At 32.9% G+C, this 16,087-nt stretch overlaps 2 protein-coding genes across 2 annotated transcripts in view; both read right to left on the bottom strand.

The window, feature by feature from the left end:
- LOC113386825 (acyl-protein thioesterase 1-like) overlaps window positions 1-16,087 on the bottom strand; it is an 87,764-nt gene that overhangs the window by 61,705 nt on the left and 9,972 nt on the right. The gene's annotated exons all lie outside the window — the stretch shown is intronic.
- LOC113386111 (protein tiptop-like) lies at window positions 1,173-5,669 on the bottom strand. Its single transcript, XM_026623917.1, has 3 exons — window positions 5,531-5,669; window positions 4,332-4,578; window positions 1,173-4,003 (listed from the first exon to the last, which is right to left on the bottom strand). The coding sequence occupies exons 1-3, from the start codon at window positions 5,667-5,669 to the stop codon at window positions 1,252-1,254; spliced, it is 3,138 nt and encodes a 1,045-aa protein (XP_026479702.1). The 3' UTR covers window positions 1,173-1,251.

The raw sequence follows: 16,087 nt of genomic DNA, 5'->3' as shown, positions 1-16,087 counted from the left end.
TATACTTTATTTTGTGTATGGCTTAGTATCTAATGATTCATCTAAAAATTATACAAATTTTCAAACTTCAGTATTCATTATGCATCACATCGATACTTCAAGTTTTTTAGTTTTTACTCATCAATTTTTGTGAGGACGTATAATCATTCTGAAAATATTCATTATAAGCGTTTTCATAAATCTAACCACGAAATTAAATGCTATTTTAATATTAAACCTACGCCAATAATTCTCAACTATTTTTCATTTTTTGCTGCCTCAAATTAACCAATAAATCAGTTTTCTTAAGTATAACATTACATTGCATTTATAATATTTATTGGCGCACATCATAAATTACACGACGCACAAAGTAATTGTGCAGCACAAAGGTTGAGAATCACTGTTATAAGTACCATAATAAGAATTTTTGAACATATTTAGTACAAAATGAGTGATAATTTAGCCAGCGACATTCGCTATATGAAAATATTTAGTAGTTGGATTTTTGAGAACGACTCATGATGTTAAGAAACAATTTCTAAATGCATTCGATTTAAACATAAAGATTGATTTAATATTTCCATAAATGAGCATTTTACATTTCGACAAATGGAAATGAATTCCCTTTAATTACGCAATTGAAATAATTTAATAAAGAAATTTAAATATTTTCAAGATACTATGAGTTTTTTACATTGTGTATAATTGCATGTAATGAATATTATCATTATATTTATTAAACTACACTTTACTCTAATAAAATATAAATATTATTTTAAGTATAAGATTTTATTGTAAAACCAATACTTAGTAAGAGTATCAACTTAATCAATACTAAGTATACATGTTTTAAGAGTTCTAAAACTATGTTTGAAATCACAAATCTGCTTTTTACAAATGGCGTATATCTTATTATGTGCTTAGCCCAAATTTATAGCAAAAAATCAAAATTCTATGAACTTTCATGATAAGCCGCTGATAATAATTTAGTTCAATTTTACCAAAAATCAATTTGATAAAAAAATTTAACCAATTTAATTTACACATATGAAGTATACAGTAAAATGGTATACCACGTGTTGTTTTGGAAACGAATTTTTGGTACTACACTTAAGTACAGTTTATAAACGAACTTGATGTGAGAATGATCCAATTTAGAATTTTATTTCAATATTATTATAATATATGGCATTATGCTGATAGTTATTTAACACACTCAATCAATATATGGGATATGGTATTATCACAATGATCATTCACACTTTTTCTCTAAACATATTTACTTGATAGTTGTTTAGCTAATTCAGTATACTTGAGGAACTTAGAGTGGGGACTCTCATCAAAACTTGCAGACTGCGATGACGGACTACTAATTTGCGCATTGCTTTGCAAAACACTTGACTTGCTTGAATTTGTAGCTGTTGTTGCCACTGGACTAGGACCAGATTCGGAAGTTGTTAGTTTAGGTGTTGTTATTGCCACAGGTTCGGGCAATGCCCCATCTTTCACAAAATGCATCTTAGATAAATGATGACGATAAGCACCTTTCGAGATAAAAGGAGTATCGCAAAACGCACATTTCATAACAGAATCGGAGTTCACAACTGCATCGTTGCAGGCCCAGCTGAATGCTAAAATCGCTCCTGTGGCGGATCCAGTACTACTCGATGTGGAACAAGCTGCAGTTGCAGGTGTAACCTGACTGCGTGTTGAATGGTGATTTTCCGTTTTGTCACATAGTTTTTGTAGCGCTGCTAACGGATGGGAACCCGGTCGTTTCTGACCGCTGCTGTTTTCCGTTTGCGCTTGAGATGTTGAAGATGTTCCTGATAGGCTATCAAACATAGATGAAAGGGCACCTAAACTACCCCCATCTTTACGACCGCTGGTCCCAGGTGTAGAACGCGGCGATTCCGCTGCAGGACTAGGTGTGGCACGACGAGATTGTGGGCTTCGAGACTCATCATCAGGTTCCTTTTTCATCGAAATCTTACTTAAATCTGTGCTCATAATTTCCGAGGTTCCTGGTTCCAATTTTACCCTAACCAAAGTCGGAGATTCTTCCGCTTGAGGTGTAGATACCCTTCTGTCTGGTGTAGAACGTGGGGTTCCTGCAAATGCTGGTGGCTCCATTTTACTATCAGGTGTCAAAGACTCTTGACGACCTCCGCGATCTGAAACGGAACTTGACTCGCTACCACTACGTTCTCTTCTAGAATAGCATTGTTGTTGTTGGTTTTGGTTCTGCTGGTAGCTGCGCAACAATGCAACAGTCTGTGCATCTACAAGAGGTTTCGTGTAATCCACACTATCATCAATCCCCAACCGTTTTAAAATACTGCTTCCCATTGGCGCGCAATGTGGCGAATAATTAGCACCATGACGTGTTCTCGAATCAAAACTCTTTTCGATCAGTTGTTCAATAGCATTGAGAACAGATGGCGACGAGCTTTTCTCTGGTAAGGGCGGAGAAGAACCTCCCAACGATGTTGGAGACACAGCTTTTGCAGATTCATTATTTTCGGACAATTGCGACGGAGGTAATATATGCTCTCCGCCTGGAGCGCCTACTAACAAAGCATTTTTTAACAAATTTCTTTGCGAAGTACTACCACCAACACATTGACGAATATGTTCTACAAAAACACTTGTATCAATTTTTTCACCACATTTTTCACAACTTATACGTCCTGTCGGAGCATCACCATTTTTAAGTTCATTTTGAGCACGCTCTAATTCTAAAAGTTTCCGCACCGGTAAAGATTTTTTCCTTTTCTCACGAGTTTGGCGTCTTCTGCCTCCACTTTCGGTAATAGATCGCATGATATGCTCCTTATAATGAGAATTTTTTACCATATGATTACTTAATTCTTTTAAGGAAGAAAATGCTTGATCGCATACTTTGCACGTTAGTACAGCACTCACGTGACCTCCTGGGCCATGCGGTGCAGCGCTTGAAGAATTTCCGGATGAATTTTGAGCACTTCCTCCTTTTTCATCTGACGATTTCCACGAAATTATTTGTTCTTGTGATATAATATTTGTATAATGTTGGGTCTGTTGCATATGACTAGTCATTTCTGCTAAAGATCGGAAACTCTGCCCGCACCACATGCATTTCAAAATCTGCCTTGTTTGTTCTGCGCCTTTTCCCAGCCAAACATCTTGACCTCTGACCAATTTTCGAGGTAATGGCATACTATCCTTAATTAGTAAGCTTAATTCATTTTGTGGCTGTTTGGGTGACGCTATTTGAGATGGTGGCGGTTGAGGGGAAGACGCAGTCAGCGAAGATGCGGGCGCGTTCATCCCGCAGTGTTTGGCTTCTTTCATGTGAACTGTCATAGCGGCTAAAGTTTGGAAACTTTGTTTACACCACACGCACTTAAGTACATCGCGTGCCTGTTCCGCCCCCTTACTTAACCAATGCGATTGCCATGCTCCATGTCGTCCTCGCTGTGACTCATCACTAGATCCTAAACGGCTTAATTCGCCCATTTTTTCTAAAGCTTTTGCTCCGTCATTAGTACTTGCTTTAATAGACGAAGTATTTCTGCCATTGGCTAAACCTGCTGCAACCGCTGCAAAATATGGCGAAGGCCACGCTGCTGGCGGCTGATCGACACTAGTGCGTAAACTTTTCCTCTGTCCATGAGAAATAGGTTCGGGAGTAGTTCTCTTTCGGTTGCTTACTGATAAATCAAGAGGACCATTTTCTGACATCGGTGCCACTTTCTCGGGAGTGACACAACGTGGTGATCGCCTTGTACTAAAATCTAATACAACCTCTCCTGGCGGTGAAATTGATGATGTTACTGTGGGCGATGGTGGGCATTCTGACATTGTTTTAGCTGCATTGTGATGTGCTGCCGCAAGATAGGCTGCCATTGCTGCTGCTTGATTTGCAGGACTCGAGGACTCGCTGCCATATACCCTACCAGAAGAATGGGGCGATTCACTTGAATGACAAAGAACACTCATAGGCGACTCTCGTGACGATGGGCAACCAGGGCTGGGTTCTCTGGAATAAAAATAAATTGATATAAATAAAATTATCTTAAAATAGCATTTGTACGATACGAAGAAATTAAATAATATTTTTCGCATTAGGTTAACAAATACAATGAATAATTTAATATTAATTTTTAACTTTTTTTGCATCAAAGAAAAGATTATTATCTGGTTTAAAAAAATAGTATGATATACAACTTGATCTAATAATATAAGATAAATTTTGAATGTTTAATAACATAGGCTACTAAATTTTAATAATGTAATATAAAGATTTAAAATCGGCATGATAACGCTTACACTCAAATGAAAAATTAACGCTTATTATTAATTATTACCTATTGACTTGATAATCTTGAACAAGGGATACTGGTATACTACACTCGACGTCGGAATTATTAGTTATTTCACTAGAGTCGTGGGTAGCGCTATTATTCAAATCACAAACTTTGCTGCTATCCTTTTCTTCCTGGGCACTGTCTTCCTGTACTTCTTGCTGCTGCAGCAAGTCTTCTTTTGATTCTGTATTGCCTAAAGGGTCCTGCTGTCCGGTATTGATATCCGGTTCTTGATCAAAATGCTCATCTGGAAAAAAGAGAGACATTTTAAAATTAATAAAAAGAACTATGGCAATTACATGAATTTACATATCGACAACTATAAAACGTTTGAAATAGCCTTGGCAAAAAAAGGGTTCTAATCTTATGTCTAATTAATTTACCAATTAATAATTAATTTATATGTATAACTGTTAGTGTAATTACAAAAAACAACTTATTTTTTTATTATTTTTTTTTTAATATTTATTTTCAATAGCAATCAAAATACATGACTATTCTATGAGCTATTTGGCTTATGTCATTCACTCACACATATACACACACACTTGCAAACACACATATAAATTTATCGGATCAATATTACAATCATATTTAGAGAATCACTTCAATAAATGATTCAATTATTCTGTTCATGTAAGGTTGTGGTAGTTCTAAGATTCCTCCATATTATCTTCGGGCAGCTTCTTCTTCAGTCTTCTTGAAGTTGATGTCTCAAGAAGCTGAGTGACTATATGGTTTGAATGATGTTGTAGTTTTTGAAAATGTTTTATACTGTTAAAAACAACTTATGTATATTAATTCAGTATCGTCTCTTACAAATTTTGTAAAACAATATCTATTTCGGTATCTAACTATCTACTTCACTTTATTGTGTTTGTTCAATTCATTATCAGTGCGTCAGTTACGTCGAAACTATGTTAAACTTTCAAAAAAGTTACAACATTTCATTAAAATAACCTCGAAATACATGAACTCCTATCTCTGAACTCGCATCGCTTCTTTAGGTTCAAGAATTTCATATTTCCAGGTAACAAAAACGATGACGTTTTCATTTTCAATAGCGTGTTTTGATTCGGATTTGCAATGTCAGATATAAATGTAAGAAGTATGAATGCAGAAGCTGCCAAGAGGTACAGCTCGAAACATTCGGAACATTCGAAACAGTGATATCTGCAAAGACATGAAAAGCAACACACTGATTCGCAGTCGGTTGGGGAAATTAAAACAAGTCATTTGGATGCAGAAGCAGACGGTGCACTTGTCATCGAGTTCGGTGCCGCCGCTGCCACCACCGCCTGCGCAGACAATGGGAAACTTTTTGCCGAATACGTCCATCATTTACGTCTGCAGCCGGAAAATACAATCATTGCTATTTTATACAATATCAGTTGAAACTGATCAGTTTTTGAACAATGTGCAATAGACTCGTTTCGGTTCGTTTCGTGATGTTCGTTAAAAGTAAATTAGGCAGAAGCATTTTTGAAAGTAAAACGTTAGCTACAATTGTGTTGTTTGTTAAATGTACTTTTGGGTGACATTGTGCTAGTTGTGTATTGGTTATAATTAGTGAATAAATATTAAATTAGTGGTTTACGGCATCGTGCCTCAAGGCAAATTGCTGTATGAAACTTCCCGTATGAAATATTCGAAAAATTAATATTTCTCTGTGTTTTCATATAGATTATTATAAATAATGCAGCTTTCATTGTTCTTATTTTATAAAAAGTAGATGAACAAAACTTATACAATCGGATTTAAAATGAAGAACATTGTCTAATATTTCTAACAAGAGAACCCTCAGGTTTACTCTTCTGGGATTTTGATGAAACTTCAACAAAAGTTGAAGCTTGAGAATTGTGTAAATACTTGTATTTGCATTGCATATTAATAACAAATTTTTTTCATCATGAATAACATGTGTTTAAACTGAAATAGAGTATAGGATAAACAGACCTACAATTTGCTGGATGATATTTCAAGTTTTGAAATATCGAAGTTTCATCCAAAAGAGTAAATCTGAGAGTTCCCTTGAAAGTATTATATAAACTGAATTGCAGAGTTAAAATTATCTATTTCAAGTATATAAGTGATGTTTAGAACTTTAGCTAAAATTAGAATTAAAATCCGAATTATTATTCCATATTCAAATGATTTTTTTTTTCAAAATTAAAAAAAAAAATGAAATAAAAATAAATTCTCTCCCAAAAAGCAATCGTTTCGTCAACACAAGCAGAAAGTTTTTTAAATCATTCAAATCGAATGCTTAGTTCCTTCAAAAACTGCCATTTTTTGTACATTTAGCTACGTATCTTCGAAACGGTTGGACCTGCCTTTGCCAAAAATCAACACTTCTCCCTATCATTACGAATTGAATGTTTATTAGATCATTCAAATCGGATGCTCCGTTCTCTCAAAATCTCCATTTCTATTTTCTGCACTCTTTGCTCTGTATCTCGTATCTCCGTAATGGATGGACCTGTCTTCGTCAAAAACTAATCAGCATGTCTCCTTATCAATAGGAATCGGATGTTTTTTGAACCATTCAAATCGGTTAATCCGTACGCCCAAAATCGTAAACGAAAAATTATCTCCACACATACACACATCCATTTTTTCTGAGATATACCAAAATGTTCAGAAACCTCTGAAACGTGAAGATATAAAAAATTCATTTTCGATTTTTGTCCATTACAATAACTTACCCGGGAAGTAGAGTAAATTTCAGTAACAAATTAAATTTTAATATTATTTGTAATTTTTGAAGATTTTAAACTTTTATAGATTTGTGATTTTTCAAATTTTTAATAATTACTAAAGGGTTCATAACAACTTTCAAGGGGTCCACGCGTCAGCAAAAATAAAATTGCAAAGTCCACAGAAAAAAATGTGGGTCTATGAGTCTAATATCTATTATATTATACTATCTACAATAAAAAGTCATATATAAAATTTGTAAATGAACATGAAAAGGCATTTATGGCACGCAATATTTTTGGACTTGTGAAGATCCAAAATACTGAATGTAAAAAGACTTATGTTTCTTTTCGCTTTTTAAGACTGTTACAGTATTTCTGGATACTAGAGATAAAATTCCAAAAGCGGTTTAATTATTGTAAAACAGACATCATAATACTTTGAAAAAGTAGGTTTAGCGTTATCACCAAAAATAAATCTACTATGACAGATTCGCAACTTCATAACTCCTACAATGCCATCAACAGTTTTGCAACTAATATTCGAAAAAATATATGATGTCGTTAATCGCGATCGTTTTACTCCATTGCAATTATAACAGTGCAACTAATCGTTCGCCAATCATCGGTGATTAATTACAAATGACCGATTACATTCGGACGATTAGTCGGAGACCGTCAAAAAAATTTGTCCAGAAAACGACATCTAAATAGAATTAAGACATTACTCAAATGCTGAAACTCTGCTAATGTCACTTTTATGGAATAGGAATAGAATTTACTATTGAGCGAACATCATGTCAATGTTAACAGCAGTAGTGACATCGATTTTTACTTGGTAAATATCAATACGTTTCAAAGTGAATTTGAGTCTTTTATCCGGTATTTCTGTATCAATGAAAATTCATCACTAATACAGAAATTGTAACAATAAAATTCATCACACAGAGATGGGATAATATTTTGGATTAATATAAAACTTAGAAATGATAACATAATGGCTCATAGAACACTTAAGTTCTAGTCGCTTATAAGAAATAATTGAAAATTGTAGTTAAAACAGTAAAAACAGAGTCTATAGATGAATTGTCAGTGTAGTTAAAAAAAACTAGGGACATATCTAATTATATAATTACTTCCATATAAATAAATATATATCGAACAAATCCTTTCTTGTAGTAGATATCATTAGATTATGTATTAGTGTTTAAAGGGTGAGCCTACTTTAGAAGCTTAAAAAATCGCTTTTTTGAGGAATGTTTAGGGAAGGATATAAATATTTAATTGAAACGAAACTTTCAGGTTTTATTGTTATATATTTCAACATTCTTCTCAATTTTTTTCATTAAATATATGTCATAATATGCCGGGTCATTTGGCGAGGAAGATGCAGGTCACAATTTCCATACGAATCAAAAAAATCAAAACAAATATATATTTTCAATAGTATAGATTCTAGTTGAAACTCAGTAAAGACTTTGGATTTAATCCAATAATCCGGAAAAAAATGAAAAATACACCAATTTTTCGCAACTTGAATAAAAAATTATGTTTTTTATACAAAATTTCACTTTAGATTGTTGAATAAGTGGGCTAATTATAACCTTTTTAAAGTTTTTTTACGTTCAACTAGGATATAATTTAATTCTAAATACAATTAATTTTGTCTCGTTTCGATAGGACGTTTAATTTTTTCCTATCTTTCCTGCCAATTAGGAAGAATCGAAAAAATTAAAAACCGAGAAATCGCGCATCGAAGTTTTCGTTCTACTTGTATACATGCTTGACGATTGCTCACTATTTTTTCTGTAATTCCGAAAATAATTTGAATTTGTTTCTGAAGTTTTAAGGATATATTCTTGCCTAGTTTTATAAGACATTTTTGCAAAAAATCCATTTTTTAAGCCTCTAAAGCAGACGATATCGATGCAATGCTTGATTTAAGTTCGTTCCTATATTATTACATAAGTATCATTCCGTGATCTTCAAAATCGTCCAGACAGATTTGAATTCAACTCAGGATGTATGTGTAAATAGCCCGAAGCAAGTCCGTATGGTATCCCGCTTATTTACCTCCATAATGCTTATTTATTAGAATTACTTATTCCCTAAATTAATGCTTCTACCACATTTAATACCGAGCTGTAAAATTTGGCCCGTAATTCAACATAAGCACAAGGACGTCAAACAATTTATAGTGCGGTCATTTGAGCTTCGCCTTCAAATTCTGGACGCTGCATATACGCTCTCTTGGCGGCGGATCGCATTAATTAAATTGCAATATCGGGATAGCCGACGTTAATAAATAGTATCGATTGGTAAAATACAAATATCAAATTGTATTACCATGAAATGAAAGATAAACAAAAATAAATTTGATTATCACTCCAAATTTCTAATTAAATTTATATTTATAATGATTGCTACATTTTTACATATCAATTAATGTAACATGATCAATGCTAAATATTAAAATAATCACAAAATAAATTATAAAATCTGTTTATTATTGACCCATGTCGTGACCTGCAAGGTGAACAATAAATTCACCTTCTGAAAAAACTATGCTCGGTGTCATAAGTCTTAGGAATAATATAACTCAATTTGATCTTATTTCCAATTTTGTAAGAAAGACAATTTTTTATTGAGACCACAGACATCACAGCACTGAGTAAATAAATACCATAGTGAAATAATCAGTTTGTCTCTACATATTTTATTTTAGTTGAAAAACATTTTCCGGCGAGTTATGATTTCGAGAGGCGAAGTATCGCGTTTTGCGCGAAGAGTGCCAGAGTCACAACACTGTATGACTTGCAGTCACTATACTCCATCTAACGTCTGATTTATTGGGCAATAAAGTATTATAATTAAACGTTGAGATGTCACCCCCATGGCCGGTGATAAATCTCGCCCTCGGTTGCCAGCATTGAGAAACCCCTGGACGCTCCTGATACTGCAAATCATGTAAGGGTTATAAGTTTGAAATAGTAGGATGGTCGTTATACACAACCTTTTGTATATGAATATGAATAATAATGGCTTTAGCCTTTTAAAAACAGGTATGAGTACCAAAATTAATAGTCGTGCACACAAAAATAATAATACACACAGAGAAAAAAAAAAGTGAATGAAATGATAAAGTAAAGCTGTGAGGATGCTGATTTGTTAGGAATTTTATACTGAACATTCTCATAACAGTAGAAGCTTACTAAAATATTATCAATAATTTTTATATTAGCAAAGTATTGGTGCGATATAAGTACTGATTACTTCCAGTGATCTATACCAGTGACCTATACTTTTCAATTTGGAAAGGTATAGGTTACAAGATTATTTTAATTTTGCTCTGCTTCAATTTATTTTTTAGATTTAATTGATTTTTATATTTCCTTTTTTACCACACACTCTTGTAACTTAGCCTGTTACAGTTTTGTATTCGCTTCTATTGTTAGATTGATGTTATTTGAAATATTAATAAAATTATGCATTGGGTATATTTTAATTATAATTTGGATATAAATATTATCCAGTAAAAAAATTGATTAGCTTGAATACTTCTATTTTATATAGTGTAAATAATCTATCTATTATATAAGTGTAAATAATTCACATTGCATGAGTGTAATACAAAAAGTAAGTTGAAAAGGATCCCGAGTTTGGAATAAAATGCTTAGGTAAACATTTATTAGTATTTATCCATCAGTACATATTATCTATTGTAAAAAAAGAATTGAAACTAGTGGGGTGTATGGCATCGCGCCTTGAGGCAAATTGCTGGAACTTCCCGTACCGTAACGAAATGTTCGAAGAATACTGAATATTTTTGAAATAGATTATTATTAATATTGTAACATTATCTAATATTTATAAAAAATATGTAAACTGAATTGCAAAGTTGAAATTATTTGTTTAAACTATATTAGAACTATAGTCAGAATTAAAAATAAAATCTAAATTATTTTCGATATGCAAAAAAAAACTAAAAAAAAAATATACACATTTTTTTTCCAAAATCAATTATTTTGTTAAAACAAGCAGAAAGTTCTTTGAATCATTTAAATTGGACGCTTAGTTCTCTCAAAAACTGCCATTTTTCGCACATTTAGCTCTGTATCTTCGAAATGACTGGGCCTGACATTGCCAAAAACTAACAATTACTTCTCCTAATCATTGCTAATTGAAAGTTTTTTAGATCATTCAAATCAGATGCTCCATTCACTCAAAAACTATTTCTATTTCTATTTTCTGCACTCTTTGCTCCGTATCTCCGTAACGACTGTACCTGCCTTTGCCAAAAACTAATCAGCTCTTCTCCCTATCAATAGGAATCGAATGTTTTTTGAACCATTCAAATCGGTTGATCCGTGCGCCCATAAACGTGACTGGGAATTGTGTGTGTATCCATACATACATACACACACATCCATTTTTTCTGAGTTATGCCAAAATGTTCAGAAACCTTCAAAACGTCGAGAAATGTAAAAATTTTCAATTTCGATTTTCGGCCCATTACAATAACACACCCTACGGGAAGTTAAATATAAAAATGGATTTTATAGAGCAAATCAATTTTATGTTTTTTATATTAGCCTGCTCAATTAAAAATTGCTCTTTGTTCAACAACAAATAAAGAGTGAATAAATAACGTTTGATATACATCAAACGTTACATACATGGTACAATAATTAAAATCTGATGAATATTTTTATGTCTAAATGTCTTTTAATATTATTATGCATACGACCTTTTCAATTCATATACATATATATTAAGGGTTGGACTTCTTTTGAAGTTCCATTGTACATATTTATCGTTTTTAGCATTTTATGCAATTATACCATTTTATACAATTTTATTTAATTTTTTCAGTTGTTTACATATTATTTTGAAATGATAACACAAAATGATAGGGACTAACAAGGATATTAGAGATTAGTATAGAATTAGATTATTCGCGACCTGTTCAGAATCAAACTCATAAACGGCAATCCATTCATATTATAGTTCCAGACAAAATAAAAACGTTTAATTTATTAGAGTTTTCGAAACACATTTCGCAGGCACAAAACCGCTAAAGATTTATTTATTTCGCTATAATCTACAAATATACGAAATAATATAATCCGCATTATTCATAACTCAAAGCTTGTAGCATTATATGCATCTATATAGCACATATAAAGTTTGTCATTAATATCATTTATGTATGAGTATTTATGTGCTAGGGTTTCTGTGTTACGCTTCGCCCTCGCCTATATTTATCTAGAACAATAGCGCGCACCACCTAATTCCCAATCCGCCTCCCATCTCGGAGCGGCGACTGTACGTTCACATAATTTAAAACCGGGTTAAGACGTAAATCATATCTAAAAAGCCCGGTGTCACGGTACAAGCCGCCCACTGTAGAACAAGCCCCATACGAAACCCTCTCAGACTGACTCCATGACCGTACACAGAGAGGCCAGGTAGGGGAGACCGGACGACAACCATAGGACGGCGGTCTGATGGTCGACTCTATAGGGTAACGGATAATTGAGCAATAGTTTTATATATTTTTTAAATTTTGCGCTTTACAACTAATAAGTCGAAACTTAATTCTTTGACCTGTTGACAGCCCCTTCTCCTACAACCTCAAATCTTCAAATGCGATTCAAGGGGCACACCTAGTGTGACAATCTAAAAAAAAGATCATTTATGGAAATTAAAAAAAAAACAACAAAAAACTAGTGAATCCATCTATTTGAAATCTCAAGCACCTCTCAAGCTTTGAGGGTATGTTTACACATGTTTTGAGAATACACAGCAAAATTTTTGAAATAAAATATTAAATATTTTTGAAATGACATGCAATCTCCGGCGGCGCCAAAAAAAAGGTCCTCTACTGCTGCAGTGATTGCAGCCTTCTTCGTTGATAAAACATAATAAAAAAATCTCGTTAAACTAGATAATATTATCTGTACAATGACCTACAATACAAATAAAAGATAAAAAATTGACAATATGCCGCCGTTTTAAAAAAGAAAAGAAAGAATTTGACCCAAAATCTTGATCGTTTTTGGCCTGCCAAAATTCGAGTTTTGATCAGATCAAAAAATCTATAGGTCATTGTACGGAAAACTATATATAGAACATGTAAAAAAAATTCGATAGTGATTGGATCATTTCTTTTGGAGTTATCACTGCAGCAAATTCGGAAAATGCTGTTTTGAGAAAAGAGTTTAAAGATAAAATTATCGTTATACTATATAATATATATACTCTTTTAAATGGCTGTAACTCAAAAACTATCTAAGATATCGATTTAAAATTTTAGTATGTTATTTTTCACACTAGGTGTGCCCCTTAACACATTTTTTTACAACACGTCTCATCTAATTTTGAACAATGTGATTAATATGTAGAAGTCAATGTTATGGATACAAATTATCCAAAACCTAACAATATTTTAATAATAAATGCAAACAAAACGAAACAAAATGCTGTTGAAATCGCTATTTGTAAGAATTATAAAAACTTTCTTAGCCAAAAATTTTTCCGTAATTCTATTGCTCATTTGTAAGTCTTTTCCAAAAGTCTCCAAAAAAAAGTAGCCTAATTTTTTAAGCTACTTACTATATAAGGATAAGCCGTCAACTCAGCAAAATCGTAATAGCATATTATTGGTATATAATAATCTAATCTATATGTCTGATATACCTATTAGTCCAGTAATTTAAGCTTAAATTAGGTAAGAATCTCGGAATTCGAGATACTCAGCTGTAAGTCTGTAAATACTTGTATATTGACACCTAAAAGTTGTCTCAAAACCTACATATGGTAGGGTGTACGCAATGTAGGTTTTGAGACAACTTTTAGGTGTCAATATACAAGTATTTACAGACTTACAGCTAGGTATCTCGAATTCCAAGATTCTTACCTAATTTGTATTAGGTTTCTTACCTAATTTGTATAGTGAACTTACTATAATGACTGGATTATATTACATAATAAAAAATCAAAAGCAAGATTTGCTGTAAAATACCATTTGGTAAGCAATTTGACATCAATACAATTAAATACTCGGCTATCCCGTTTAACACTTTATTGTGTTGTATGAGATAATAACATAACATATATCATATAATCAGCGGAAGATTAAGATATAGGGTGGCCCATTTAAAAAATTGGAATTTATCGATAGTAACTTGCCTGTAGGCCACACCGTGCGGAATTCAAAGTTGCGATATATGGAAAAAAATTAAGAATTTTGAGACCTTTCTAACGATTTATAATACTTTATATGTTTTCTTTACAGAAAAATCTAAACCGTAAGATCGCTAGATCACTAGGACCGCTATGGACCACCCGTTATTATTAATAGCGGCGATAAGCATCACGTGCATTTTTAGTATCTTAAAAAATTCGTGTTCTTTTTGAAATTTTTTGATCAAGTAACCCCTACATCTTTCAATATTTCGTGATTTTTTGTTAAACGCTTTTAACACCCACACCTTTTAAGTATCATGCGGTTAATGGATGACTCCTTAGTAATAAATAAATCAAAATTATATAATAATACAATAAAATAATATTAAAAGTAATTTAACTATATTAGAAAATACATGCTTCTCAAATATGCTAACGCATGTTGCCCATATTAACGTTTAAGACCCATAAAATCATAGTAAGTATTCCATTATCAATTAGCCCCGCTTTCGCCTAAAACGCGCACTCACGTAGTCCGCAAATCGGCCCGCGCCTTCGGCCACTGGCTTCGGACGCCCGCATTCGCACTACATCAGTGGTGTTGCCACATCTTTCGACTTTTTACATGCACTGAAAAAAATCTGACTGCACATTCGCCAACCACTATGTTTCAGAGAAGGTGCTTGAGAATAATATTTATATACCGCACTATACAAACACATGTCTAGAAGTAAATCGTGAATTTAGCTCTCAAAAAGCTCATGTTAAATACATATCCAAGCCGTTCTTTTGAAATATGAATTCATAAATTTTTTCGAGTTTTTTGACAGTATATTGTAGAGGCTTGGTTTTGTTATATGGAAAGATAATTGGATAATATGACTCTTTGAAGTGAAAAAATATGTAGTAGGATCAATATGAAAATGAGCCAGCAACTGAAGCTCCGTATGTATGTCTACGTTATCGACCAAATACTCAACTTCATAAATTCATTTGTAATATACTCTAATGGAAAGAACAAATCTGTATGAAAGTATACTTATCATATTAAAATCGTAGCTTCATAGTAGAAAAAAAAACAAATTAAAAAAGAGGTGCTAAAAATAAAATCTTCTTTTGCTACTGTAACTTCTTTTTATTTTTAACTTCCCGTAGGGTAAGTTATAGTAATCGCAAAAAAATCGAAAATTAAATTTTTTATATATCTTTACGTTTCAAAACTTTCTGAACATTTTGGCATACCTTAGAAAAAATGAATGTATGTGTGTATGTATGTGTGTGTGTATGTATGTGTGTGTGTATGTGCGTGTATGTGAGTGTGTGCGGATACAAATTTTCGTCGACGATTTCAGGAACACGGATGAAGCGATTTGAATAATTCAAAAAGCATTCGATTCGTATTGATAAGGAGACGTGCTGATTCGTTTTTGGCGAAGGCAGGTCTAGCCGTTCCGAAGATATGGGGCAAACAGTGGCAAAAACGGTAACTCAGTTTTTAAGAGAACGGAGCGTCCGATTTGAATAATTCAAAAAACATTTACTTGTATTAACAAGATGAAGAACTGATCAGGTTTTCATGAAGGCAGGTCTAGCGGTTTCTGAGATCTAGTAAAAAAAATTAAAAAAAATGCCATTTGGAGGTCAAAAATGATCATTAGACATATGCACATCGAATTATCAGATATTTTATAGAGATTATAACAATAAGTATAAATTTTGTTTACATTCCTATGGGTTCCGTACCAATGTTTATGCGTTAGACGGCAACGCGCGCTTACGCGCTTCGATATTTCGTCTCTATGCAGTTAAAGCAGTACGATTGCTTTGAAAAAAGTTTCAGAATTTCCAAAATATTTCAAAATAAATTTTTCT

This window comes from Ctenocephalides felis, unplaced genomic scaffold, assembly GCF_003426905.1.
Source record: "Ctenocephalides felis isolate EL2017-DRISC unplaced genomic scaffold, ASM342690v1 CF-g0.4_SCAFFOLD_03571, whole genome shotgun sequence".
Classification (NCBI taxonomy): domain Eukaryota; kingdom Metazoa; phylum Arthropoda; class Insecta; order Siphonaptera; family Pulicidae; genus Ctenocephalides; species Ctenocephalides felis.
The sequence above is the reverse complement of the archived record's forward strand: the minus strand, read 5'-3'. Positions and strand labels throughout refer to the sequence as shown.

Coding starts and splice junctions, on each gene's coding strand:
- LOC113386111 (XM_026623917.1), bottom strand. CDS start 5,669: ATGGACGTATTCGGCAAAAAGTTTCCCATTGTCTGCGCAGGCGGTGGT. Junction 4,579..5,530: donor CCCCAACCGACTGCGAATCA/GTGTGTTGCTTT, acceptor TCTTTTTTCCAG/ATGAGCATTTTGATCAAGAA. Junction 4,004..4,331: donor CAAGATTATCAAGTCAATAG/GTAATAATTAAT, acceptor TTTTTATTCCAG/AGAACCCAGCCCTGGTTGCC.